This window comes from Zootoca vivipara, chromosome 3, assembly GCF_965207765.1.
Source record: "Zootoca vivipara chromosome 3, rZooViv2.hap1.1, whole genome shotgun sequence".
NCBI lineage: Eukaryota > Metazoa > Chordata > Lepidosauria > Squamata > Lacertidae > Zootoca > Zootoca vivipara.
In genome coordinates, this window is record NC_142586.1 from 111,709,661 (window position 1) to 111,736,264 (window position 26,604).

Sequence of the window (26,604 nt, forward strand, 5' to 3'; positions counted from 1 at the left end):
AAGTTCCTCCACAGGTGACGGAAGTGCTTGCCACCCTCATCCCTCAATCGCAAGGGTCACCAAATGAGTGCTCTAAGGAGGACCTCTGCGGGTGAGATGGCATCTGCACTCCTGGTCAATTTAAGATACAAACTGTTTGTGTACAAGCAAATTTAACAGACTCCACCACTGCAAACATTTTTTTAAAATACCGTATAATTTTAAGATACATATGAAAATATTCATCTATTTATTACCGTACATTTTTGGCTCAGCTCATATGGCTTGGGATGGATAACAATGCTTACTAGGTAAGAAGAAGGGTTCCAACAAGGAGTCTTTGGCCTCAACTCCCCAAACTAATATGACAAAACTGTTTTGGAACTACAAAAGCAGGGGAATTTTTTTGTTGTTCAAAGAATTCCCACTTGGCACTCCTAGAATAGCAGGACTCCAAAGCTAGTGAAACAAAGAAACAAAACACTCCCTCTAAAACTAACACTTAACAAACATTAAAATTCCACTCCCACATAATGTCAGCTTGGCTCAACATGGGCCTACTTTGGAACAGATTTTCCCTCAACCTTTTTCAGCTACCATCAGTCTTATGACAACCACCTCCACACCCACAAGTGCACCCTATAAAGCTGCTCTACCTATCCATACATCTTTGCACCACCCAACCATAAAAGATGCTCACCCTTAACCCCTTTGCCACAAACAACCCTCCAACACAGACCCATTTTCACTGAGTGCCCAATGTTCAAAGTGAAAGAAAGCTCGGCAAGCATACTGTAGACTAATTAAAAGCAAACCATTTTTTTGCTGCTAAATATAGGAAGATGGGTATGAGAGTGAGATAATAGTCACACACGCATGACCTTGGTGTACTTTCCTTTAGCCAAATGCCATCTCAAACCGGCTCAAAATGGGCCTTTACAAAAAGACTTTGTTATTCACAAGTGATAATGTGGGTGAAAGGAAATACTGATGAGTATAAATACACATCAATAAATAAGGTGTAGAAAGGAATTTTGTTTGATCAGGAGCAAATTTCGACCATGTGAAGATGGATTTTTAACAAGGTTCAGATAAATGTTAAAAACATCAAAACCATGAACAGACAAGATACACACACACCCCCACTGCAACACCATACTTACAATGCATGTTTATGGCGTCCTTCCCTGACAGCTTGAATGTAGTACACCAAATTATCAAAGAAGAGCTTCATCATATTAAGTTCTTTTTCGGCCCACCTGTTTCAATTTAAGTAACATTTGTCATTTCATATCCATATGTCTTGGGGGGAAATTGCATACAAACAAACGATGCAAACTATCTTTCAAAAAGCTAACTACAGGACATTCCAACGCTCCTCATAAAATTTCTCAGCTCAAAGGTGGCTCAGAAATCTGCAACATGCATGACTTAGTCACAAACAATTGAAGGGCAACTCATTCATTTGCTATAGCCCAGGATATTAGTGGAAGATTATGCACAACGTAGTTTATTTTGCCTGTCCTCATCAGAGCTTCCTGCTTCTCAGTCCAGTCTGATCTGAACACTTTTAGTATTTAAAAGGGATTAGCAGATTTAACATAAAGGAAGAATGTCCCAGATTGGGGAACGACAAGTCCAGCATCATATTTGGCTATCTTGAGTAACATTCTGGAATTAATTGTATAGATTACAAGCACTCCATAGCAAAGAAGTAGCAATAAACACAAGAGAATAATTACATTTGAAATCAGCTTTAATCTTTATTATTATAATTGCTTTGGGACATACTACCATGATTTAATTTAAAACAGGAATTGTGAAGGAAACTTAGCAGCAAATATTGTGAACCTGCCACTTTAAATATTTGTCAAATGCAATAAAAAATATTTGTACAAACAACTTTTAAGAATGCCACAAATTTAGCCAGGTAGAAGCTTGCTCCTATTACTGCAGGCAACATAATGTGCTCCTAACAAACCTTTTATGACATATGCTTAGGCCTTAAGGTGCCTTCTGACGTTACCTTCGCGATATGGGGAAATGCTGTAACATAGTTCTTTTGTGTGATACAAAAGTAATGTCAGAAGACCCAATTCATGTGGGAGAAATCCATGATAAAGTCTTCTCCATGTAAAATTATCGACTTGGATTTGATATCCCGCTTAATCACTACCCTAAGGAGTCTCAAAGCGGCTAACAATCCCCCCCCCACAAACACTCTGTGAGGGAGGAGCAGGGAATCGAACCTGGCTCACCAGATTAAGAGTCCACTGCTCTTAACCACTACACCACACTGGCCACTACACCACACTAGACTTGAGCTTCTACCATTACCTTTCTAATGCGCGAAGGAGCCACACAGCACTGACTCCCTACTATGAGGATCAGGAGAGCCACTGTCAAACTATGGAGATTAGAGTCGGAAATGGGTAGCCTCTCTTTTTAGGGGGGAGGGGGCGGAAGAGAATCAAAAGAGGCCAAGATTCCATTTAACACCAAACAGGAAGGGATGGGCTTGAGCAAGGAAATGTTAAAAACTGCCCTGAAATTTCAGGGAAGGGTCGGGTTAATAATCTATGCTCAGCGTTTGACAAACTAAAGGTAGCTAGGGAGGAGCCAATATCAGAACAGTAATCCCTCAATGATCAACCACCCTCTTCTGTACAGACAGGACATGTTGTACTTACATGGTTATCCAATGTGTGTCATAACTGCTTCCAAATTGTTGAAAGGTACCAAATAATTTTGGGAGAAGACGAAGAGAAACTACCACTGATCTGAGGAGACAGGTATAGAGTAACATCACAGGATCAATGTTCTCTGAGATTTATAGCCCTTAAATTAAAATGTATCATGTAGCCACATTTAGAGAAAAAGATGCCTTTGTATGGGAGGAAAGGAAGAAGCAATCTAACTTTGGGACTGCCGTTCTAAATTAATGAAGAACTATGATTGAGGCGTACATTATTCAGAAGGGCAAGTACAGAGACCCAGTGTGGGAGAAGATTTGAATTGGTAGGGCTCTTTCAATTAGGGATATACCAAAAAGGGTTACTAACTTGCCTTTAAATCCCAACCTTCCTTCCTTTTTGCAACCTTTAGTTTACACAGCCCTATTCTTGTTCCCCTTCTAAAAACAGCACCTTCCTTGATGATGAGTGTTTTGGGGAGATGGAAGAGTAAATTTGTGATTTCTACATTTTGATTTGTAATTTGTATTAAGCAAGCTTGTCTGTTTGTCAAGAGGAGACTTAGACTTCTTCTGGAACAAGCCTCATAGAGGTTTGATTTTTCTTAGGATTTTATTTAATTCTATTTTGCTTTCCCCCTAATTCCCATGGATTCCAATGGGAACAAGCAGGCCTCACTACAGCAAATCTGGAAGATATGGACCTTTTGACGGCATTCTCATGGCTTTTGCTCAAGTTAGCTGGACTGAAGCAAGTTGTGAGACGACAGTGCTCATCTGACTTCCATTGCTGTTGCTAACTGGGAGGTGGGGCAGAACCAATCCCATGCTCCTGGCAGTGCGTTTCCACTGTGCTGACCTCATCCCACCACAGTAAGCAGGCACAGATGTGATGGATGATCAGGTGAGTACCACCACACCATGTGGTCCACGACAGAGGGTGGGAGTTAGAACTGCTTTCATATGTATTTTCTTCACTTGCAGTTTCTTGTTATAAGCAGTTAATAACGCAAATATATTTATCTGGTAGCTTCACGGTAACTGTTCCATCTACCATACAGTTGTACCTCGGGTTACGAACACCTCGGTTTGCGAACAGTTCGGGTTACGAACTGCGCAAACCCGGAAGTGTTTTCGCCACGCGTGCGTGCGCAGAAGCGGCGCGCGCGGTCTGCGCATGCGCAAAATGGCGCTTTGCGCAGCGTTCAGGTTACGAACTTTTCGGGTTACGAACTGCGATCCGGAACGGATCGCGTTCGTAACCCGAGGTATTACTGTACTGTAATCCTTTTTTAAAAAAATATAACTTAAGTTTATTTTAGATCGTGCTTTTGTTGTTTCAAATGAAAGTTACCATTTGTCAGTTATTTTAAATCAAGTTTAAATTCACTTTCTTTCTGGTGTGGTTCTGGCTCTTTGGTCACCATCCATATGCTCATAGCAGCAAATCAATATAGACTGAACTGAGAATCCATTTTTCAAATATGAGTTCAAATAAAGCAGCTTTTAGAGATTTGATGGACAAAGAAATGGATCGGTAGTAAGACACTGATGTGCCACTCAAGCTCATTTACCTGTTATTTGCTAAATTTTCTAGGCAGCCTTCAATGAACCTCATTCGAATCTGTCTATCAGTAAACCAACATACTAACGAACACAGAAGCTTCTCTGCTTCATTTATTAAACCTTCAGATAGATGAATCTAGAGCAAGTAAGAGAAAAGTTATTGACAATTATTATTACATTTTCTCTATCAAATATTCTTGTGTGATATTCAACTTACTGCATCTTCATCCTGGACCAGATCCCACAAAAGGGTATTTCCCTTCTTACAAACATTGTCCAAGTTAATATCTGTCACTGCGTTGCTGTTGTACTGGTGCTTATGAACTGCTGGCCCTGAGCAAAAGACAGGTGTTATTAAAAATATGGAATGTGTATCCTGATTTGAATGGACTTTGTCCATCAACAGCTGTTAATAACGGCTAAAGATCACAAACCTACAAATGGTTGGAACAAATACACTTGGGAAAACTAAGCCAGGAGAGGGTACAGAGAGACCCAATACAAGCACATGCAATGTCAATACTATTTGTTAGAATACAGTGAGGAAGCAGAAGATTCCTCAACCCTTTAAAATAAAGGCCTTTCGTCATATATTACCAGCCACTTAGCATTCAAACTCAAATTTTCATTGAAAAGCATTACAATTGCAAATGTCTGTATTTGCTTGTAAAGTTATTTAATTAGGATGTGAAACTGCTTCAAAAGTAAAAACCTGTTGCAAAAAAAGAGCTATTGTGATAATGCGATTAAAGACAACTGTCCCAATCCAGGGTCTGTATTTATTGAGATAAACAAAGAATTGTGTTTGCTGTCTCCCTGTTCACTTTAACAGAAGGAAGAGTCATCTCCAAATTAAGTGTTTGAAGAGGCATCTCCAAATTAAGTGTTGCTGCAGGTCAGTGGTACAGAATCTACTTTGTATGCAGAAGATCCCATGTTCAGTCGCTGGAACCTCTACTTGCTTGAAACCCTGAACTAGATGGACTAATGAATCTTCCTATGTGCACACGAGACCCAGTGTCCCCAAGCTGGAATCCCCATGCCTGCAATCCAGCCCACAATTGCTTATCTATATCCGTGGGACATCACAAGTGTTCCTGTAGGTTGAATGCAGCATCCATCATAAAATATAGAGCTTCTGCAAGATGCAGGACTTACACATGACAGAACACATCTATTTAGCTCAGGATCAGATATCATTTCTGCAGCAAATTGGAAGGAAGTGGCACAGGAATCTTTTTACTTGATACAGTCTTGACCTTGAAGGGCAGGTTCTTAATCTTTTTCTATGGGTCTCAACCAGAATAGGCAAACTACTGCAGACCTCTTAACTCAGACATAAATAAATTCAAACTCAAACACAGAAAAACTTCTGACTGATTCTGAAGCCTTAAGCCTGATCCTACCCCCAACCTTTATCAGCTGCCCCCAAGGATTTTGTACCACAAAAGCTGCAGTGGTGCCATTTTCTAAGCAGGTAATTCAGTTATGCGCATTTTCTTTTACCAAGCCCTAATTGTTCTCATGCTACACTCTTGCTCTTGTAATGCACAGCCCTTGAGATGTGGTGTTAAAAAGGGCTCACCTGCCTCTTTCCTTTCTAAAAGGTTCTAGAAATGAAATTCCCTTCTATAAGGGTGCTGCTGAAACAACATAAATGAGTCAAGAAGAATCCACAGAACATTACTGACTGGGGACAATAAGACAGTTCTTGAATGTAGCAAAATTACTCCATAAGCAAAAGGCTCGCCAAGTATCAGCCAATCCTCCTGCAGGCCCAATGCTGTATTATCTGCCTTTATAAAGCAATCTAGCAACTCACATTCTCTTTACACCTCTCTCCATTATTCTACTCCTAAAAGTTTTTTTTAAAAAAACAAAATGGGTATTTTGATGACAGCAATAATGGCCAAGGCAGGCTGCCTTTCTTCACTTGCTCTCTTTTTTACCCTCCTGAAATTAATTTTGATATAAATGCTATTTAAGCATCCAGGGGAACGGATCACAGAGTTGCCACTTTTTAGTGCTCCTGCGGCCTGGACACACGCCAATGGAACAAATGAAAGCTTTCCCCAACATGCGGGAAAGGCTTTACAAGTCAAAGATCCTGTTAGGCTGTTGTTAAAGGAGCAGGGTCAGAAAAAGAGATTGAGAACCTCTAGTATCAGCCTTCCTTAACCTAGTGCCCTCTCTATGTTTCGAACCACAATTCCTATCAGTCCTATTCAACATGGCCCATGATAGGGCATGAAGGTGAAACCTGTATTTGCTCATGATTTGATTTAAATAACTAATTCCTATCAGGTTATCTCTACCACAGGCATGGTACTTGGGTTCTGCTTTGTTTCCTTTTAAGTAGCTAGACCACTGAAATAAAATGTGGCTGTTCTTTCCTTTGCTACATCTTACCTTGGCTGAGATGCTCATGATAAATGGAAGCAAGATTTGGAAGGTGCTGCTGAAGGTGAGATGTCAGTTCGGCATGCGAGTTAATCTGCACCAGTTCTTCTTCGCAACCAGATTCCTCACCATCAAAATCTGCCATATTTTTTTCCGATTTTGCACTGACTTGGGAACTGCTACAACTGACATCATCAGCACTTAACATGTCATCGACCATGTGTCTGTAAGATACAGGCAAGAATAAGCCAACTTATTGCTTTCAGTCCATGAAGACCCAGTAGACTACGGAAAAGCAGCACTTGCATATATGCAAAGAGAAAATATCACCACTGAATATAATTCTGAATATACCCCTTCACCATATGGTTTAAACTTTAAAAAACAATTTAATAAGTATGCAGTTACAAAAAGCGCTACCACAAAAAATAGGGTGGTTCTTGAAAATAAACATCTCAGGTGAACAGCATTAAGAGAAAACAATATAATGAAGTTGCCAGGCGCACCTCTGTGGGGAGTTACACAACTTACGGGCTGCCACAGAGAATGCCTTATTGCGGGCTCCACCACCCTGAGCTTCTGAAGGCAGTGAAACTACTTAGTAGTGAAACTACTGAGAAGGCACTCTGATTATCTTAACAGCCAAGAGAGTATGTAGGGAAGGAGCCGGTCTTAATATTAAAATGTATCTGCTCAGCTTCAGCTACATTCTTTTAAATGGTTGGTAACTAGGACTGCATGCATTCTGCTTGACTGTACACTAGATGACAGAATGCTTTAGCTAGTGCAGCCTGTTCAAAATTTGGGGGAAACATGGGAGAGTTCTTAATCGGACTTTGTGAATTGGTCAGGGAAACTTCAGGCCCCAATTCAGCTCCTTGCACCTCTTTCCAAGATAAGTAAATGCTGTAAGGATGATGCAAGGCAAGCAATAGGCATGCAAATGTGATTATGTTCCAGAATATATGTGTGTGTGTGCGCGCGCGCAAGTAACTTACCCTTCATGATGGTGATGATGGTGGTGGTGGTGATGGTGCTGGTGGTGGTGCTGTGGCCCAATAAACTGCCGGCAGTTAAATAGCTCATTTCCAATGGCTTCCCCAAGGAAGTCCCCGGTATGCGTTATACAAGAATCTTGAGAGCCTTGGGATATATGAGCTGTGCCGATTTCCCCAGCCATGTCATGCTCTGTGTCCTCCCCATGTGAACAGGGATCAAGCATTCTAATTCTATTATCCACCGAGGGGACCGAGTCAGTATTAAAAACATGGTCATTTCCAGTCCCGTTGCTGACACCGCCCCTCTCCGCTGCTCCCTGGGAGTCTCCCAAGCAAATGCCTGATTGGGATTCCATTTTCCGGCTCCGCAGCTCTGCATTCCGGCCATTTTTCTGGGAACTGTGACATCTGTCCTCATCGTCCTCTTCATCTTCCTTGAGAGCTTCGATGTCGGCAATGTCTTCTGACTGCACCTCGCTGCCTGGGCTCCCTGCAGATTGACTTGCATGGCTGGAGTTGGCCTCGTTGCTGGATCCATCGCTGTGCCCACTACTGCTACCTGGCCCACTGCTGCCATCTTCACCGCTGTTTGCCGTTTCATCGGAACTCCCCTGCATCGACTCCTTTAATTTTCATTTTTTTTAAGGATACAAAACCACCAAGCATTTACTTTCTAAAATTACTATTCTGCACTTCCAATGTCAACAGGTATTCCCAGGGTGGCTAACAACAACCCATTATGGTGAGGACAGGACAGAGGAGGTATGATAGCCATCTTCAAATATTTCAAGGGCTGTCACATAGGAGATGGAGCAAGTTTGTTTTTTTCCTGCTCTGGAAGGTAGGACTTGAACCAATGGCTTCAAACTCCAAGAAAGGAGATTTTTGACTCAACATCAGGAAGAACTCTCTAGATGATAAAAGCTGTTTGACAGTGGAACAGACTGCCTCAGAAGGTGAGTTTCCCACATTGTAGGGGGTTGGACTAAATGACCCTCGGGGATAATCTGGATGGAGGGGACATGCTGGCAGTGGGTGGGGACCCACCTAAGGTAAGGTGGTGAAAGATATCAAGTGATGGTATTAATGCACAGACAAGACCGATACTTCAGCAAACTGTACTTTTTCCATTAGCAGCTCTTCACAAAGTAATTATTGCTCTAAAAACATCAGAGAAGATTGGCCAGTGGAGTTGAGAAAAACAAAGAGGGAGAACCACCATGGTACCTCTTTTCTAAATGAAGGGTAGAATACCAGTTACCTTATTAACAACAACAACAACCTTTCATACTGACAGATTCTTTGATAACCATCAGAGAAAAACAGTTATTTATTTTACCTCTGTATCTGAAAGCCGCTGCTGGACATGTTTATTTCTGCTGATCAGCTGTTCCTCCATTTCAATATCACTCCCTCCACTCTGGTGAGTATCACTGTTGTCACTGCTTTGAGGACTTGCTGCAGGTGACCCTATTTTAGAAAGAGCTTTTCAAGTTACTCCATGTAATGGAAAAGCAAATGCTTTAAACCAGTGCTTCCCAATCAGGAGTCCACGCAACCCACTGAGAGGATCTGTGGCACCATTCATACAACAAAAATTACCTAAGAGAGCAAGGAGTTGACTTCTGAAAAACACAGGGTCTCTACAGTACTTAGCTAATTGGGATCACTGCTTTAAATAATTTTAACACAGGATTGAGATGCTTGCTCAAACTCTCCTGTCAACACCAAAATAAATTACAATAAGGGGGTTCTACTGCTGCTCTTGCTACAGACCGGCTTTGCCTTTCTGCACCAAACTTTATTCTCCTGACTTGGATGAAGCCACGTCTGACACAGAGTTAAGTGTCATCTCACTGCTGTGAAATGACTATGAACTCTTGAGATGGGGGGGATTATAAATAAATTTAATTCTCACAATTATCATCAGTTTTTTTAATTGATTTAATGCATTTTTATCTCACCTTTTTCTCCAAGGAGCTTAATGTATTATCTTTTTCAGCTAATGGGGGAAGCAATATTCAGTGAACTCTCCCACAGCCCACCCACCGTCTCCTAAATCTGCAATGGCTGGTGAGGTTTTACCATCAGATGAGCGGTACCACTGGAATCAACCCAAAGTGAGTGAATGTGTATAATTCAAATTGTCATCTGCCACAAAGTATAACTTTCTTTCAGCCTCTGCCAAATAAAACATCTATTAACTATCTTTTTGCCAAGGTGCCTTACAATTAAAAATATTAGAATCAAACAAACACTATAAAACATTCTCAAGCCATTTTCGGAGCTGATGGCACTGAACATTGGGCTGACATCTGGAGAAAACAGGAGGTGATACAAAGGTCGCTGACCTAGGGAATAATCATGACTCCCAAATCATATTTGATTTCAAAGTGCCTTTCTACAACAACTTACATGGTGAAGGAGCAGCTCTTCGGAGCTCTTCTTCCTCTGAAGAGGAGACAAAAAGGGGAAGAACATTCCAATTGAGTTAACATTATACAATATACAGTCTATAACCGGTGCGGCTAACCTGTGACCCTCAAGAAGTTGTAGGACTCCAACTCCCACAATGGCCAAATCTCAAGAGTGAATGGAATTGTAGTCCAACAATATCTGGAGTGAACACAGATTAGACATCCCTGATCTTTACTAATATAGAAACCCAGCCAGATAATTATTATTATATAGGTAGTGACTGAAATATCTACTTGTTCTATATACAATATGTTCCTATTGTTATTTGGGGTTATTTAAGAGCCTTTTGAAATAATAAAATGATGTTTATTAACTTCGGCTAAAATCAATACAGCTCCTTTCATGAGAAGGAACCGGGTTTTCCTACTTTACACAACTGATATCACAGGGGAAAGCCATCTTCCTACGTCACTCAAAACAAGAAACTATGGTTACCTGCTTTGGAACAAGCCAGGGTATTAAAACTATGGTTCAAAGTGGGTTTACCAACCTGGATCGTTCCAAGATTGCTAACCTTGGCTTGATAGTTTAGGCTAAGTAAGAAACTATAGTGAATCAGAGGCTTTAAGAAACCAACAAGCAGGACTTGGGTGAGATAGTACTCTTTGCATTTGTGCCCCTGAGCAACTGGTACTGAGGCATTCAATGCTGGAAGGTACCGGTAGTACAAAACCATCCTGAATAGTCATTATAATTTTGATCACTGTAGCCTTTTCGATAGTTACAATTAATAGTTACAATTATATTTTGACCAGCAGAAAGAACACTCTGCTTCAACTGTCAGTTTATCTGGAACTGAAGAAGGTGACAGGACACTATGTCCCTATCCATGGGGCAAAGGAATAAGAGCTACCACCTGTCTATGCAAGCAAGTGCGCCAGCAAAGGAAGATCAGCCTGGCCCAAAGTGGATATAAACACCTGCTTACAGCTTACCAATTCCTTCTGGCCTCGAAGAACTGAGCACCCTCATCTACTACTATCTCCCTCCACGCCCCATCTCTTGTGTGTCTTGTCCTTTTAGTTTGTAATCCCTGAAGGCAAGGCCTATTGACATGAACCACTTTGGGAGAAAACAATTTTCTGAAAAGTGGGATAAAAAATATATAGGGCAATATCCATCATTAGTCATACTCGGAATAGGCCCACCAAAACCAACAAACTTAAATCCATTGATTTCAGCTGGTCTGTTTTGAGTATGACTTAGTTGGACATCACCCACAGTATATTATTAACTGCACTTGTTTCTATAAGGAAAGAGGCTAACTGTAGAAAAAAATCCATTGCCTATAAAGAAGTAAAGGAGAAAAGGGCATGAGCAAAAGGGGGGGGGGAATTATATATAATAATACCTAAATCGTCTTCAAAATCAAAACCATTAGCAATCTCTTTGTAATAAGACCAGCAGTAAGATTTCAAGTTGGTAACAATACATTAAACCAAGGAAGAAAATAAACACTCACCTTTCTTATTACCCATTGGTAGGTTTGTACTGAGTAATGATGCAAATGAGCTCTGTTTTGATAGCTGAGCCTTAGCTGCTAGTGCATTATTCCACAGTGCTTTAATGAGCATGGATGCCAAATACAAGGTCTGTAAATCAAAGCAGAAACTGTACTCCCAACAGAAAACAGGACTTGTTTCTCATTACAGTGGTACCTCGGTTTATGAACACAATTGGTTCCGGAAGTCTGTTCATAAACTGAAGCGTTCATAAACTGAAGCGAACTTTCCCATTGAAAGTAATGGAAAGTGGATTAATCCGTTCCAGACGGTCCGCGGAGTAACCGTTCATAAACTGAAGCGAACTTTTCCATTGAAAGTAATGGAAAGTGGATTAATCCGTTCCAGACGGGTCCGCGAAGTACTTAAACTGAAGCGTTCATAAACTGAAACATGGGTGTAATTGGTTCCGGAAGTCTGTTCATAAACTGAAGCGTTCATAAACTGAAGCGAACTTTCCCATTAAAAGTAATGGAAAGTGAATTAATCCGTTCCAGATGGGTCTGCGGCGTTCATAAACCGAAAATTCATAAACCGAGGTGTTCATAAACCGAGGTTCCACTGTATATTCAATACATGACAAAAAAAATACTTCACAAGCAAAATGGAGTTTTATATATAAAACTATGTTGTCTTTTGTACTATAACTGGGAAACCCAAGCTCTTATACTGTAATAGGGCCAAAAGTAGTCTTCTCTAACAAGAAGGGAGGTGGGGGAGAAGAAGAATGGAATTGTAGAGCTGGAAGTGACACCAAAGGTCATCCAGACCAGCCTCTTGCAATGCAGAATCAAAGAATATAAACCATAGTCCATATAAGGCAGTGTTTCCCAACCTTGTGCCTCCAGATGTTTTGGGACTACAACTCCCATCATCCCTAGCTAGCAAGACCAGTGGTCAGGAATGATGGGAATTGTAGTCCGAAAACAGCTGGAGGCACAAGTTTGGGAAACACTGATATAAGGAACAGAATGCAAGGGCTTTCATCTTATAACAGCATTCATGTGTAGATTTTGTTCACTTCAACAGGACACATGCAAGAGAACTTCCTAAGTGAACCAAAACAGAAAAGAGACTGCTTCAAAATTCTTTGTTTTTACCTGTTCAGTATGTGCACTTGGATGGAGTGTTGAAACTAAATTAAGAAGATGCCTAAGTGGAACAGGATCCAAATTCTTGATCAAGGAGGGAAACAAATCGTGTATATAGCGACTACAATGCTTCAACTTCAAAAAGAAACACAAAGAGAAGAGATACATTCAGAGAAACTGAAACACATTTTTGTACATTTTTCCCCTGTAGATTTCATTATTGTGGCAATTTCCCTCTTTAAAAATGTTCTGCGTATTAAAGGTAGTAAAGATAAAACTAGTGTCAGAGTAACAAAAAGGGTGTAAAATGGTAGCTAGATATGCATCTAAGATTTCAGCATAACTTCAACACTTTTTGGTGTGTCTTTAATCAAAGGGAACAAAGTCTAAACCAAGATAATTTAGCATTAGAATAAAAAGAGTGAGGAAAATCTGCCTGGAACTTCGTGTTTCCTTAGTACAGGGGAAGAAAGCAGGATATCACTTTTACAGGAACTGTTAATATTTGGACATTACACTGGTTTGCACAATTGTTGTGTAAAGAAGACAAAATCCTTAAAGGAATATAAAACTGGTGTGATATCATGTTGGCCACACGGCCAGCTAGGAACCATGAGTTATTTTTTTATAAAAAAAATGGCACCAAGACAGCTGCGCAGGAAGGTAGAGAATCGGAAAGGAGCACTTGAAAATGTTTAGGCCCACCAACTCTGCCACCTGAGCAGTTTGCTTTGTATGGCACAGCTCTATTAAAAAAAAGTAAGACTAGTTATTATGGGTTCTGTTCATTTTAGATAACTATTTAAGCTCCATGAACAAAATTTAAGCTCCATGAAATTTAGCCAACATATTATTGGCCTGTTTCTTGCTTAAGTATAGACATACCTGTGCTGCAGCCCAAATGCAATCTATGTGCTGCGTACTAAGCCGGCCTTCAGCAGCAAGAAAATTAAGAATCACTTGGCACTGCTTAATGATCTGGGAGGGAAAACAAGGAAAAAAATATATCAAATATTAAAAACATAGCTTCATGGTTAACAAAGAAAATCATACTTCACTTTAAACCTACCTCAATATGCAAATTTGGTCCAAAAATATGTTCTACCACATTGTTGTTGATCAGCCAGTCTGCAAGCTCTTTAGCAATGGACCTACATAAAATGGGGAAACCATAAGCAAGCAACTTCATACGCTCATATTATGCTCATTCTCCTAAATAAAAGGCCATTGTTCTTTCCTAACAGATTTACAACCAAGGATTACTTTCCAAATTCAAGGAATTGTTTTGAACAAAGTGGAAATGGCTGGTACACTTATAGCTACAAATTCATTTAAACTAAACCTGTGGCAGAAGATAAATAAGGGGGGGGAACACGCTGTTACAATAGAAGTGCTTTTCTGGAGGCCAGTGCAAATTAAATAATTAATCCACTGAAATGAAGGAATTTATTTCTAAGCAAACATGCCCTCCATCAGGCTATTAGTCAATTACTTTTGTGCTTTAATTAATGCACTCTACATGTGGGAGCAGGGCCGGGGCGGGAGAGTGCTGGAGCCCAGTCTAGTCATGTTTCATGGGATCAATTTCAATTTGTTACCTCTGAGGATGTGGACAGGCTGCTTGGATGAGTGAAACCAACCACCTGTCTCCTTGACCCTTGCCCATCCTGACTAATCAAAGCGAGCCGGGAAGGGCTGGGCGATGGGTTCCGCGGGGTGCTAAATGCTTCCCTCTATGAGGGAGTATTCCCAGACCCGCTGAAAGAGGCGGTCATTAAACCGCTTCTTTAAAAAACATCTTTAGATGCGGCTAATATGGCCCAGTCTCAAATCTTCCATTCTTGGGCAAGGTGATTGAGCGAGTGGTTGCTGAACAACCCCAGGCACGCCTGGAAGAAGCGGACCATTTGGATCCCTTCCAGACGGGATTCAGGCCTCATCATGGGACTGAAACTGCCCTGGTGTGGGGGGGGCGAGTGTTCAGACCCCTGGGCTCTCACTTGTGGGGTGCCTCAGGGTTCTGTCCTCTCCCCCATGCTTTTTAACATCTACAAGCAGCCGCTGGGAGAGATCATCAGGGGGTTTGGGCTGGGTGTTCATCAGTATGCGGATGATACCCAGCTCTACCTCTCTTTCAAATCAGAACCAGTGAAGGCGGTGAAGGTACTGTGCGAGTGCCTGGAGGCGGTTGGAGGATGGATGGCGGCTAACAGATTGAGGATGAATCCTGACAAGACAGAAGTACTGTTCATGGGGGACAGGAGGCGGGCAGGTGTGGAGGATTCCCTGGTTCTGAATGGGGTAACTGTGCCCCTGAAGGACCAGGTGCGCAGCCTGGGAGTCATTTTGGACTCACAGCTGTCCATGGAGGCGCAGGTCAATTCTGTGTCCAGGGCAGCTGTTTATCAGCTTCATCTGGTACGCAGGCTGAGACCCTACCTGCCTGCAGACTGTCTAGCCAGAGTGGTGCATGCATATCTCCCGCTTGGACTACTGCAATGCGTTCTACGTGGGGCTACCTTTGAAGGTGACTCGGAAACTACAACTAATCCAGAATGCGGCAGACAGACTGGTGACTGGGAGCGGCCGCCGAGACCACATAACACCGGTCTTGAAAGATCTACGTTGGCTCCCAGTACGTTTCCGAGCACAATTCAAAGTGTTGGTGCTGACCTTTAAAGCCCTAAACGGCCTCGGTCCAGTATACCTGAAGGAGTGTCTCCACCTCCATCATTCTGCCCGGACACTGAGGTCCAGCACTGAGGGCCTTCTGGCGGTTCCCTCGTTGCGAGAGGCCAAGTTGCAGGGAACTAGGCAGAGGGCCTTCTCGGTGGTGGCGCCTGCCCTGTGGAACGCCCTCCCAACAGATGTCAAAGAGGAAAACAACTACCAGACTTTTAGAAGAAATCTGAAGGCAGCCCTGTTCAGGGAGGCTTTTAATGTTTAATAGTTTGCTGTGTTTTATTTTTCTGTTGGAAGCCGCTCAGAGTGGCTGGGGAGGCCCGGCCAGATGGGTGGGGTATAAATAAATTATTATTATTATTATTATTATTATTATTATTATTATTATTATTATGTGGCTAACTTCCCAAAGAGCTGCAACCAGACAGTTGGTGCAACCAGACAGTATGGCCCAAAGAGCTGCAACCAGACAGTTGGTGAGGGCTGGTTATCATACCGGGATTATACAACTCCCTTGGCTAGAACAGCTCTGCTGGGCTCTTGGGCTCAGTGGCAGGCTATCTGAAAGATTGTTATTTTCTCATAGGAACCTGCCCTGGCACTGAGATCTCTGGGGAGTCCCTTATCTCAGTCCAAGCAGCCTTAAAGGAATGCCTGATGGGGACATAGGAGACTTCTTGGTGGCTGCTTGAAGACTTTAGAACTCTCTTCTCAGAGAAGTTAGACTGGCTCCCTCCTTGTTGTCCTTCTGCTGGCAGGTGAATACCTTTTTATTCCAAAGGCCTTTAGAAACTGATTGGAAAGGACTAGTGCTGGGGTGTTTTTGTTGTTATCTGTATTTTTAATAGATCTTTTAAATATGTTTTGATTCTATTAGTGTTAATTACTTTTTAACTATTATCTTTTCTCTGTTTTTAGCTTTTTATCTGTGTTTTGTAAGCTGCCTTGAGCCCTGGTGTGGGAAAAAGGCTAGATATAAATATTATTATTATTAAATGCCACTGAATTCTGCAAGTCATGAACTACAAAAGATAATGAAAATCTGCTAACACTGTGCTTCTCTTGCATTTATTAATGTTACCATCATTCTGACATTTATTATCTTTTTTCCCTTTTACATCAACTTTCCCATCTATTTCCAAAGGTACGTAAGTGTATAAGCAAAACAATTTTTCTGCTATACTCCAATTATTGTATGAGTCTCCAATACAGGCCTCTAACTCTGATTCTCTTTCTATGTTTCTGAGGACAGGTAGGCACAATATTTATCTTTTTATCACCATTAGGTCAATTGTTGGTTGATTTTCAATGAATCACCAGTTTCCTTTATCTCCCCTGGATAAGGCAAACTAGGACCCCCATTTGCCAAAAGCTAAAACCATTTGCCCACAACTGTGCAGGCGCCAAGGAAATTTTTCTGGATGTCATAAGAGAGACTTCTCGTCCTATGCCAAGAATAGCAATGCGAGTTAAACTTAGACTAGTGCTGCTATTTTTGATTTCTCATTATCTTTCCTCTACTACTGCGACATTTCACAAAACCAGAAGGGGGTAGGCATTCAAGTTTCAAGTGGATTTCTCTCATCCTAACCTCTGGCGGGCATTTGTTTATTTCACAAAAGCAACAAACCAAAACACAAGGCTGGCAGCTAGAATGGCAACATTTTTCAAGAATGCTGATTTAAGTGGTGGGTGGTGCCCAGCCACTAGAAAGTCAGAAACTCTTTTCCTGTGAATTTGCAGCTATGCTCACAGTGAAAAAGTTGGACAGCGTCTGCCACATTGCCCAGTCCCACCCAGTGCCTGCAGTTGGGATGCAATGTCGATATTTGGGCTTCTGACACATCACAAACTGACATGGGGAGGTGTAGAAGTGAATGTCCAGTGGTCAGAGCGCATGTATTTAAATGAAAGGTACTAAAAAACTACTTACGTTTCTGTGTCTGAAACCAATGATTCATTATTACACACATCGTTGAAGGTGTGAAGTTGATTCTACAGTTGGGGGGGAAAAGGGAGAGGAAAGTTTATAAAGTTTAGCTTTATAAACTCAAAAAGGATTTCATTCGTTTAACTGAAGCATCAATAAAAACTGACTTAATCAGATCTGGCTCTTATTTTGCACAACAAGAGATCCCTAAACTGATGTAAAACCCTTAAATAGTGACTCAAGATCCCACTTAAGATGACCCTGGCAAAATGAAGGACCAATTTTAGTTACATTTGTCAAAAGATGACAATAAGAAACAGACAAATGCTTTGTCATAACTGAAGTTGCAGTGGGAGGGGCTCAGGAGGCTACCAACTTCCAAATTAAGAAAGGATTGTACCTCTCCTGGGATACAAGCAAGGACTCTGTCATCCTGAAAAAACCTCAACTACTTGAATTGGGAGTTTGGAGTGGGAGTAAGAGCAGGGTCACATTTCAAAAAATCTTCCCTTGATTCAGCTACAATCTCTACCGGCCTGATGAAGAACTCTGAGAAACTTGAAAGCATGCAAACATTATTAGTCAGACTAGTGGTCCCTCTAATTCAGTGTTGTCTACACTGACTTGCAGCAGCTCCCCATGCTTTCAGGTCAGGGTCTATCCCAGCCCTCCTAGAGATACCAGGGATCAAACCTCTACCGCTGATGCTGGGGAAACCCAGTCAGATGGGCGGGATATAAATTATTATTATTATTATTATTATTATTATTATTATTGTGCTCAGCCACTGAGCAATGACCCTTCTCTACCACTGAGCAAGGTGCTTCTCATGAAGACCATTTCCTCCTAATGGAATTAATAGTTCCTCCCTCTACTCATTACTAGTTCACAAACGAATGTTCAGCACAGGTAAGGAGAGTATGGAATCATCACTGAAGGTTATAAGGATGCCTCAAAGACAGGCTGTCTTCCTAGAAAGCACATGTCAACAAAGCCAGTTCAGCTCTATTTTACATGAGTGTTCATAGTACTGCAGCTGTGTTCTGTTACAAACAGCAATCAAAAGCCCTTGGACATACAGAATAAACCATGTGTTCTTCCAAAGAAATTAAAGCAGACCACATGGCAATTTCATTCACGTTACTCACTGAACAGCCTTGTTTGGCATCTGTTCCTTCTTTCCTCCCCACCTCCTCCCTCAAGCAAGAGTACACAAGGTGCAGTGCTTCCTAGGAAGGAACAAGACTTTTTAATCCTCTCTTTCACCATCCACGATGTCACTCTTCGCTGCTCTTTTCACCCCTTTTTAAAACTTGATTGGCCCTGAGCAAAGGACAAAAATGAGCACAGCCAGATTTTACATCCACCTCCTCCCTCATCAATTTTTTGGGTGATGCCTGGACGACAGATTTAATTACATGTGACCAAAGGACCATTGGTTTGTGTTTTGAAGACACATTAACTGGCCCATCGTAATGGAAAACAAACATTCAAAATGTGATTATTTGACTCATATCCTGTAGTGCGAGTACAATGGAGAATGATCTGGAAACTGCAGAGTGTTTTTCTTTTTTTAAAAATGGTTCTGATATTAATTTGTCTGAAATGACCTTCTGGAATTTGCAATGTACCAACTGAGAGGAATCCAGATACAGAGCCAACTGCTTATGGACAGTGAATGTTCTAGCTTACTGTAATAACGTTCCACCTGTGGCCTCGTAAGCTTCAGAAATATGAACACTATTGAAGTTTGATGCCAGCCTTCAAATATTCCCTATTTAATTTCAGAACCACATTCTTTGAATATTTTGCTCTTGACCTAGTTTTCAAATGGAAGAATTCACCATACAACAAAGATGGTGTTCTGTAAACAAACATTATTACACTGAGAGTTCCTGTGGCATTTAGAAAAAGCTACCGTATAAAACATGCGCCCACAACTGACCTTGCTAAAGGCAATGTGGGTTACAAATGCTGATTTCTGCTTCCATACATAGTCTGGAAAAATATATCAAATTCTTATGTTCCAAGAAAGCAATTCTGGACATCTAGGTACTAGTCTGGAAATAAGGGAGGGCATCCAAATTCCATGCCTCTCTAGGTGAAAGACAGAGTGCTCTATTTTGCCACCCGATCTGCTTCTGTACTGGCTGTACAGTATTTGCTAGTTTCTATTTATGGCACCATCTGCTTTGAGCATTCTGGCATCACCAGAGTTGTTGGAAAAAATTATTGGGTCCTTACAGGAAGCTAAACCTGTAACGGCTGCTTGTAAATGCTTAATGGATTTTTATAAGATAGACGTTGAGGAACTCGGGTATCAAATAGGGAATTAGAATGTTATCCTTCTATTACCGAATGGTCTGAGGCTACACAGCCCTGGCTGCATTTGCACATATTTCATACAGATGCCAATTTTGTGTGGATACCTATTTGGACATTTGGAGGGCTTATATTAACTTATTTGTGAAACTTAAAATGCATGTGTCTAGGATATCTCAGCTGGTAGAGCATAACACTCTTACTTTAAAAGTGATGGGTTCAAGTCTCATGCTGGGCAAAAAATTCCTGTATTGCAGGGGGTTGGACTAAATGACCCTTGTGGCCCCTTCGCCCCTTCCAACTTTACAATTCTATGCATTGTTACTTTATCTGTAATGTTAACTGATTATGGTTTTTTCTGTTACAATTAGTATTATTCATATATTATTTCCTTTAACAAAAATCCTTCTTTACTTTACCTTAATTTTTTATTTGCAAATTTAAGAACAGTAACAACAAAAGTTAAAAAGGAAAGCAAGTAAAAAATTGTGCAGGCTAGCAACTTCAAGGAGCTTTGGCAACAAGACCTCTGTAAACACAATGTCAGTGATGAATGAATCAGATCGGCCCTCCAGATGTTTTGAGACAATTCCCAGCATCCCTGACCACTGGTCCCGCTAACTAGGGAACATGGGAGTTGTAGGCCAAAAATATCTGGAGGGCCAAGGTTGAGGAAGCCTGCTCTAGTGCACACTATACTCTGTATGCCTTTAAATGCTTTTGCTTATGGTCTGCTTGAACTAGTAATGCAATGCAATGCAGGGCTGACCGTGCTACTGCAGTTTCTTCCCTGTGAAGACATGTCATAAATCACTGTGCTAGTTGTGACAGCCTGACATACTCTGGCCATACAGGAGTTTTGTCAAAGAAGTTGAAAAAGACATTGCTCCTCTACGACACAGTTTAAAATAAACAGGGCTGTTTTGAAATGCAGTAAGTCAAGCCGCACATCCGATTTTCTGCTGTGCTTGCAAAATGCAACTGTATCAAGATTCTTAGCATTTTATAGCCTAGCTTCACAAATTATAAACCTGAGACACAATCCCCCAAGAGACACCTTCTGTGCAAGTCCCACTGAAATGAATCGCTCAAGTAAACACTTTCATTCACTTTATTTGGGTGTGCTCAAGGTGTGTTTGGATGCAGCGTACAACTGTGAATGTTACACACCAGCAAAAGAATTTCTCCTTCTGCAATGGGACACTCTCTTCACAACCACCTCTTCCCCATGTGTGCTCAGCTACATCTGTTCTGGGTTTCCCCATAACCTTCCAGAGCAGCTCATGGTGCATAGAAGGGAAGGAGGGGTGACATCCTGTAGTGCTGGCACTAATCCTTGCACTAGCACTAATCCTTGCATTAACATGACTATTAAGTTGCGTATCACCCAATGTCTGTGGTACTGTACCTCCGCCTCCATTCCCAACAGCAGATATCTTTTTAAAAAACTGCTTACAAGGGCCTTGAATGTTACAAAGATAGGCGTGGTCTACACCTGTTGCAAACAAGGTGCTAAGAAGCCTTAGGTGGTAAAGCAGTCTATATGATTTCAGACTACAGGTAGCGAAACCAAATTTAAGTGTTTCTCCGTGTAAAAACATCCTAGAATGACTCATTTCCCATTATGCTAGCTTTCTACTTGGAGGAAGTTATTCATATAGAGAACATATTACCCCACTCCCATCTAGCATTGCTGCATCTATAGACTAAGCTTTGACTGCTACACCTTAGTTTATAACTGTTCAAGTGCAGATGAAAATAATTCTGTATATGTGTTTATATAGTTTTACAAGTCTTACTGTTATTTGGCTGAGGCCGGCCAATCTCATGGTTAAGGTTGGTGACATAAAGTACTTAAATGCAAGATCAAGACTCTCTTTATCAAAACACAAGGCAGTATCCAGTGGCTCTTTCACTGTGCTCCACATTAAATCTGCCATGTTACGAGCTGCACTCTGTCTTAATTCCTGGTCCGACAGTTTACATAAATACCTAAACAAAATGGTAGGGATGGGGGGAAAGTTCAAATTAGTATCGGCAAATCAGTTTAATTTTAACAAATCATTTTTAATAGCCATACGCTCTTCTGGAAGCCTTCAGGACTGCAGTCAAATATTGTAACTGCTTAATTACACTTGGAAGGGACAACAAGGGATTTCCAGCATTATGGAAATCAAGGCATCCCTGCAGTTTTAAAAGCAGTCCATCCAATAGCAGGCTAGCTTATGATATAAAGGCAAGTTTGGATACCATTTATTCCTTGAACCATGATGCTAGAGACAGCCAACGTAGTCTCCTTCAGATGTTGAACTACAACTCCCGTAATTTCTCCCTGTTGGGACATGCTAGCTGGGACTGATGGGATTTGGGAGTACAACAGCATCTGCTTATGTACAGTGACATCAGAAACAGGCTTCAGGTGCATGTTTTCCCTCACTTGAACCTCCTACATCCTTATCATTGTGTGCAGAAGTTAAATGCACCAGGGATCCCATGCTTAAAACGAACATGGATCTCCTGAAGCAGTTTCAGGGGTGGGGGAGAATGAGAGAAAGCACACAAGCCCAAGCTACTCCCAATCTCAGTACGTATACAGCACAGTATGTTAAATACCTGAGTGTATGTAAACTCATGCCTAGAAACCAAGCACCAAATCACTTACTAATATTAATTGCAAGCAATACTATTTGCTTATTAGCTTCTGTCACATTAGATATACCATCTGAGTGATTTGAATTTATTTTGACAAGAAAAACCCAATAATGGGTCTGCAAAACAAACCTGATAACATAAGTCCTAAACGGTATAATGTGTTGCATAACAGCAGGGATGTGCAGCCATATTCTGATCTGTATAGCAAATACAAAAATTGAACACTATGAATCGACATGTTATACCAGCAACTGTATTTCAGATTCACATAACTTGCCTACTGAAAAGAGGGACATTTATTTTCCCTTCACATAACTTTTTTACCCATCTACTTTCCTTCCCCTCTCCTCACCAATGTCTCGACAAATGAAACTGATTTGTAAAAATGCTAAGAGACATTGCACATATCTTTATAAACCAAGAAAACCCTTAATAAAAAAAAACTTTTTTACATTCAAAACTTGGGTTCATGCAGAAGACGGAAATGGAATGCCAGTTTGCCTGGGTCCCCTAAGCCAGAAGGGTAGAAGGCAAGTTTTTGTGTAAGAGAAAAATAATAGAGATGGAATGTGCTTTCGCAGAAAGTTTTCTGATGCCTTTTCCTATTAGCCCCAGCCCATAGAGGGCAACGAAGCGCATTCAATTGGGGCCTCACTCTGGAATCTGAGGCATGGCTCTATTACACTAATGCAAGGGTGTCTAAACTGTTTTGGCCAAGACCCACATTAGGTGCTGGCTAACACTCTGAGGGCTGAGGTTCAGGTGTTGGCATGGGCAAAGGGATATGGTCATCAGACTCACTCTCATTTTGCTCATTCACTCCCAAATACTTACATACAACACAGAGACCGCATGGATCCCTATCATGCCCTCTCCTCTAAAGCACTGTGTATTGAGGGAGGGGATTTTCCTCCTCATTGCCCCCTTCAGGGGCAATCCTGTTGTGCCACTGGGCAGGGCAGAGAGACTGAAACATTTCCACCCAGCCTAGTGCCATTATTAAGATGGTAGCCACTGATGCTTTGCACTCGTGATGGCCACCAACCTAGGCTTTAGAAGAGGATCAGACAAATTCATGGAGAAGAGGGCAATCAATGGCTACTAGCCATGATGGCTATGCTTAGCCTCCACAACTGGAAGCAGCAATGCTTCTGAATCCCAGTTGCTGGAAACCACAGGAAGGGAAGAATGCCCTTGTGTTCCGATCCTGCTTGTGGGTTTCCCACAGGCATCTAGTTGGCCACTGTGAGAACAGGATGAAGGACTAGATAGGCCATTGACCTGATCCAGCAGACTCTTTTAAATTCTCTTCCTTTTTCAGAACCAAATATGTGGCAAACTTACTTTCTCTTAATTCAGTTCAAGGGTCAGATGTGAATGAAAAATACACTACTTCATTAGAAAATATTTACAACTGGGCCTCCAATTCAACTGTATAATAAGGTATTTCTAAAGAATACCTTTCATACACTTGCTCTGTGGCTATCACAAATACAAACACAGACATTCTCAAAACATCAATACAATAGAACAACTTGGTTGTTGAAGGTTGTATTTGCCCATGTTAAATATATGCCAGCGCAACCACCTGGAAACAATATCTATGCCAGTTGCAAGTTTTAATGAGCATCGTTCAAATGAATGGACTCCACAGTAATCACCAGAGGAACAACACAGAAAAGTGGTAGCCTGTGAGACTGACACAGTGGTGGAAAATAACTGGGCTTTCTTTATATTTCACATCTGGCTTAAGTATGTTTAACTGGTGGTTGTTTTGCATAAAGTTAAGCCAAAAACATATAAATAAATAAATCCTAACATTTACACCGTAACCGTTTCACTTTCACCCAGTGGTTTTCCACTGGAAGTACCCAAACCTCATTTATAAGCCCTCTGTCTGTGTGGCATCAGAACATACTTTAAATTACTGAGCTGGATGGAAAATAAATCTGTTATTGTGGTGCAGTTTATTGCAAATTACTCTGGAGCACAGGAATTTGAAAAATTATCCTGTGAAAAATGAACAAATTGTAGCTATGGAAGACACATATTATGAAAGCAAGATTTAAAAAAAATGATGGAATTTGTCACAAAGATATTGTGAATAACTAAACTATTTTTCTCAGCATCTGGATTTTTAGTCAATGGTTGCAATAAAGGGGTATGCAAGCAAATATATTCCAATTTTTTAAAGTGCAGCATTTTTGTAACTTAGAAGTAAAATTAGTATAATTAAAATTTAGAGGTTTTGGGACTAGTACATGTTACCACAGAAAGCCTCTTGCCTTTAAGACGACTTTACAGGCAACATTTACTGCATCCATGTTAAATAAATGAGAAAATCTTGGACACATACTCACATTAGAGACCACAGTGATAAATGCATGTGCTATGAGAAATGGCAATGTTTCAGGGGCTCCATATTCAAAACAGTCCTTCATGAGGGAAAGACCATTTTTCCCGCAAAATAAGCAAACATAGCGAAGCAAGTGCAGCGGTACTTCTACATCCTATGGACATAAGAACACATTAAAATATATATTACAAATGTCCACATATAAATTTTTCTCAACCAAAATGACAGCATCTTAATAATCCTCCTATAGACTATTCTGAAAGGCTTTTTGTGGGCATTACGCCAGTCTTCCAGGTTCTGCACTGACTTTCTTTTGTGTTCCAGGCACAATTCAAAGGGGTTAATGTCTGACTTATTCATGTCTTCAAAGTTTGACTCAATTTACCTAAGGGTGCCGTATGCATGAAGACGTTTGAAGGACCACATTTCACATTCATTGCGTATCTGCAAACCTTGGTCAATCTATATGAATAAATATATTTTTATTATTTCTTTCTAGCTTTCTTCTGCCTTTCTACTCACCCACATCCAAGACAGCAGTGCAATATATGACCATTCAAGTTGAACACAGCCCCAAGAACAAACCATGCACAAAACCCCACTCAGAAAGGGAGTAGAGCCTAAGCACAATGGAAGATTGGGATTGTACTCAATCCACCACTCTACGGGTTCATTTAAGGCTCACAAGAAGCATCTCAACTACCTGCTTGGGACTGCAAAAGCAAGATCACCCAGCATCTAGCAGGTCACCCAGACATGGCTGATGGGGGACTTTTGGTTTGGTTGTCAGAAAATGTGCAAGACCATGATTCTGACGCGAGATATATCTATACCACATTGTGTCTGCTTGCTCAGAAGGATGGGAGGGTTTAATGCCACAGTGCTCAACTCAGAAGTATGGAGAGCCAAAACACACACTGCTTGAAAGGACTCTAAATTATGTTGGAATGACCAGTATCTTAGGAGAAAAGCCAAGTATTAAAATTTACTTTCACCCACACTTTGAAATACATTTCTCCTGGAATTAGGATGGTGCCAGCAATTAGTTCTTAATACTTTTTTTATATTCAACCATGCTTTTTCAGGATAGCATTGTTGGATATGGTTTCTGCTGGCTTTTACAGAATGATCTAATGGATTCCATTGCTTGCTTCAACTGTGTGTGTACTTTATTTATTTATTTATTTTCTTACCATTTTCAAATGGTCTGTTGCATATAAGCTCTTTCAAAAAGTAGTCATAAATCATTTATATACAAAGTTCAAAGAGCAAGCGACAAGTACAAAATGTACCCTATGACTATGGGACTTCCTTCTTCAGGAGACTTCCCCAAATATCTTTCAAAATCACTAGAAGGTTTCTACCTGGGCTGGTCTTGGGTGGCCATAACTAAGCTGCTAGGGTAGTCCCAAGTGCAGCCCAGGAACAACTGACTTTAGCTGGATTGTACATTAACATTAAAGCTCAGTACAGTCAAACCTCATTTCCCAAACTCCTCCATTTTGGAATGGAGCCAAAAACTCAGAAGTAACTGCTCCGTTTTCAAACAATTTTCGGAAGCCAAATGTGCTACGAACGTTTCAGAAGTCGAATGGTCTTCTGGAACGGATTACGTTTGACAACCGAAGTTTGACTGTACTTTATTTTCCATGCAGAAGGCACCAGGTTCAGTCCTTCATCTCTAGTTAAAAGGATCAGGTAAGGAAAAGGCCTCCTTATGAGCTCCATATGATGGACTAATGAGAGGGGCTGTAGCTCAATGAACACATAATATTCATGCAGAAAGTCCCATGTTCAATCCCTGTAATCTCCAGATGGGGCTAGGAAAAACCCCTTTCTGAAACCAGAGGCAGCCATTGCCCGTCAGCATGAGCAATATTAAGCTAGATGAGCCAATGGGCTGAATCTGTTTAAGGCAGCTTGAAAATTCTATTTATTTTAATGGGTTCTTCCAGT

At 41.1% G+C, this 26,604-nt stretch overlaps 1 protein-coding gene across 2 annotated transcripts in view; it reads right to left on the reverse strand.

Annotated features, from left to right (window-relative positions):
• Positions 1–26,604, reverse strand: part of USP34 (ubiquitin specific peptidase 34) — a 103,854-nt gene that overhangs the window by 56,432 nt on the left and 20,818 nt on the right. The window contains exons 5-21 of one of the 2 annotated variants that reach the window (XM_035110900.3): positions 24,653–24,802; positions 22,422–22,489; positions 21,440–21,632; positions 18,467–18,547; positions 17,322–17,383; positions 13,776–13,857; positions 13,592–13,684; positions 12,716–12,841; positions 11,576–11,705; positions 10,051–10,086; positions 8,975–9,105; positions 7,636–8,258; positions 6,647–6,861; positions 4,455–4,570; positions 4,246–4,373; positions 2,670–2,759; positions 1,143–1,238 (exon numbers count right to left, since the gene is read on the reverse strand). In XM_035110900.3, the coding sequence (XP_034966791.3) occupies positions 1,143–1,238; positions 2,670–2,759; positions 4,246–4,373; positions 4,455–4,570; positions 6,647–6,861; positions 7,636–8,258; positions 8,975–9,105; positions 10,051–10,086; positions 11,576–11,705; positions 12,716–12,841; positions 13,592–13,684; positions 13,776–13,857; positions 17,322–17,383; positions 18,467–18,547; positions 21,440–21,632; positions 22,422–22,489; positions 24,653–24,802 (2,420 nt within the window). The remainder of the gene's footprint in view (positions 1–1,142; positions 1,239–2,669; positions 2,760–4,245; positions 4,374–4,454; positions 4,571–6,646; positions 6,862–7,635; positions 8,259–8,974; positions 9,106–10,050; positions 10,087–11,575; positions 11,706–12,715; positions 12,842–13,591; positions 13,685–13,775; positions 13,858–17,321; positions 17,384–18,466; positions 18,548–21,439; positions 21,633–22,421; positions 22,490–24,652; positions 24,803–26,604) is intronic. The other variant, XM_035110901.3, reaches the window with a different exon arrangement.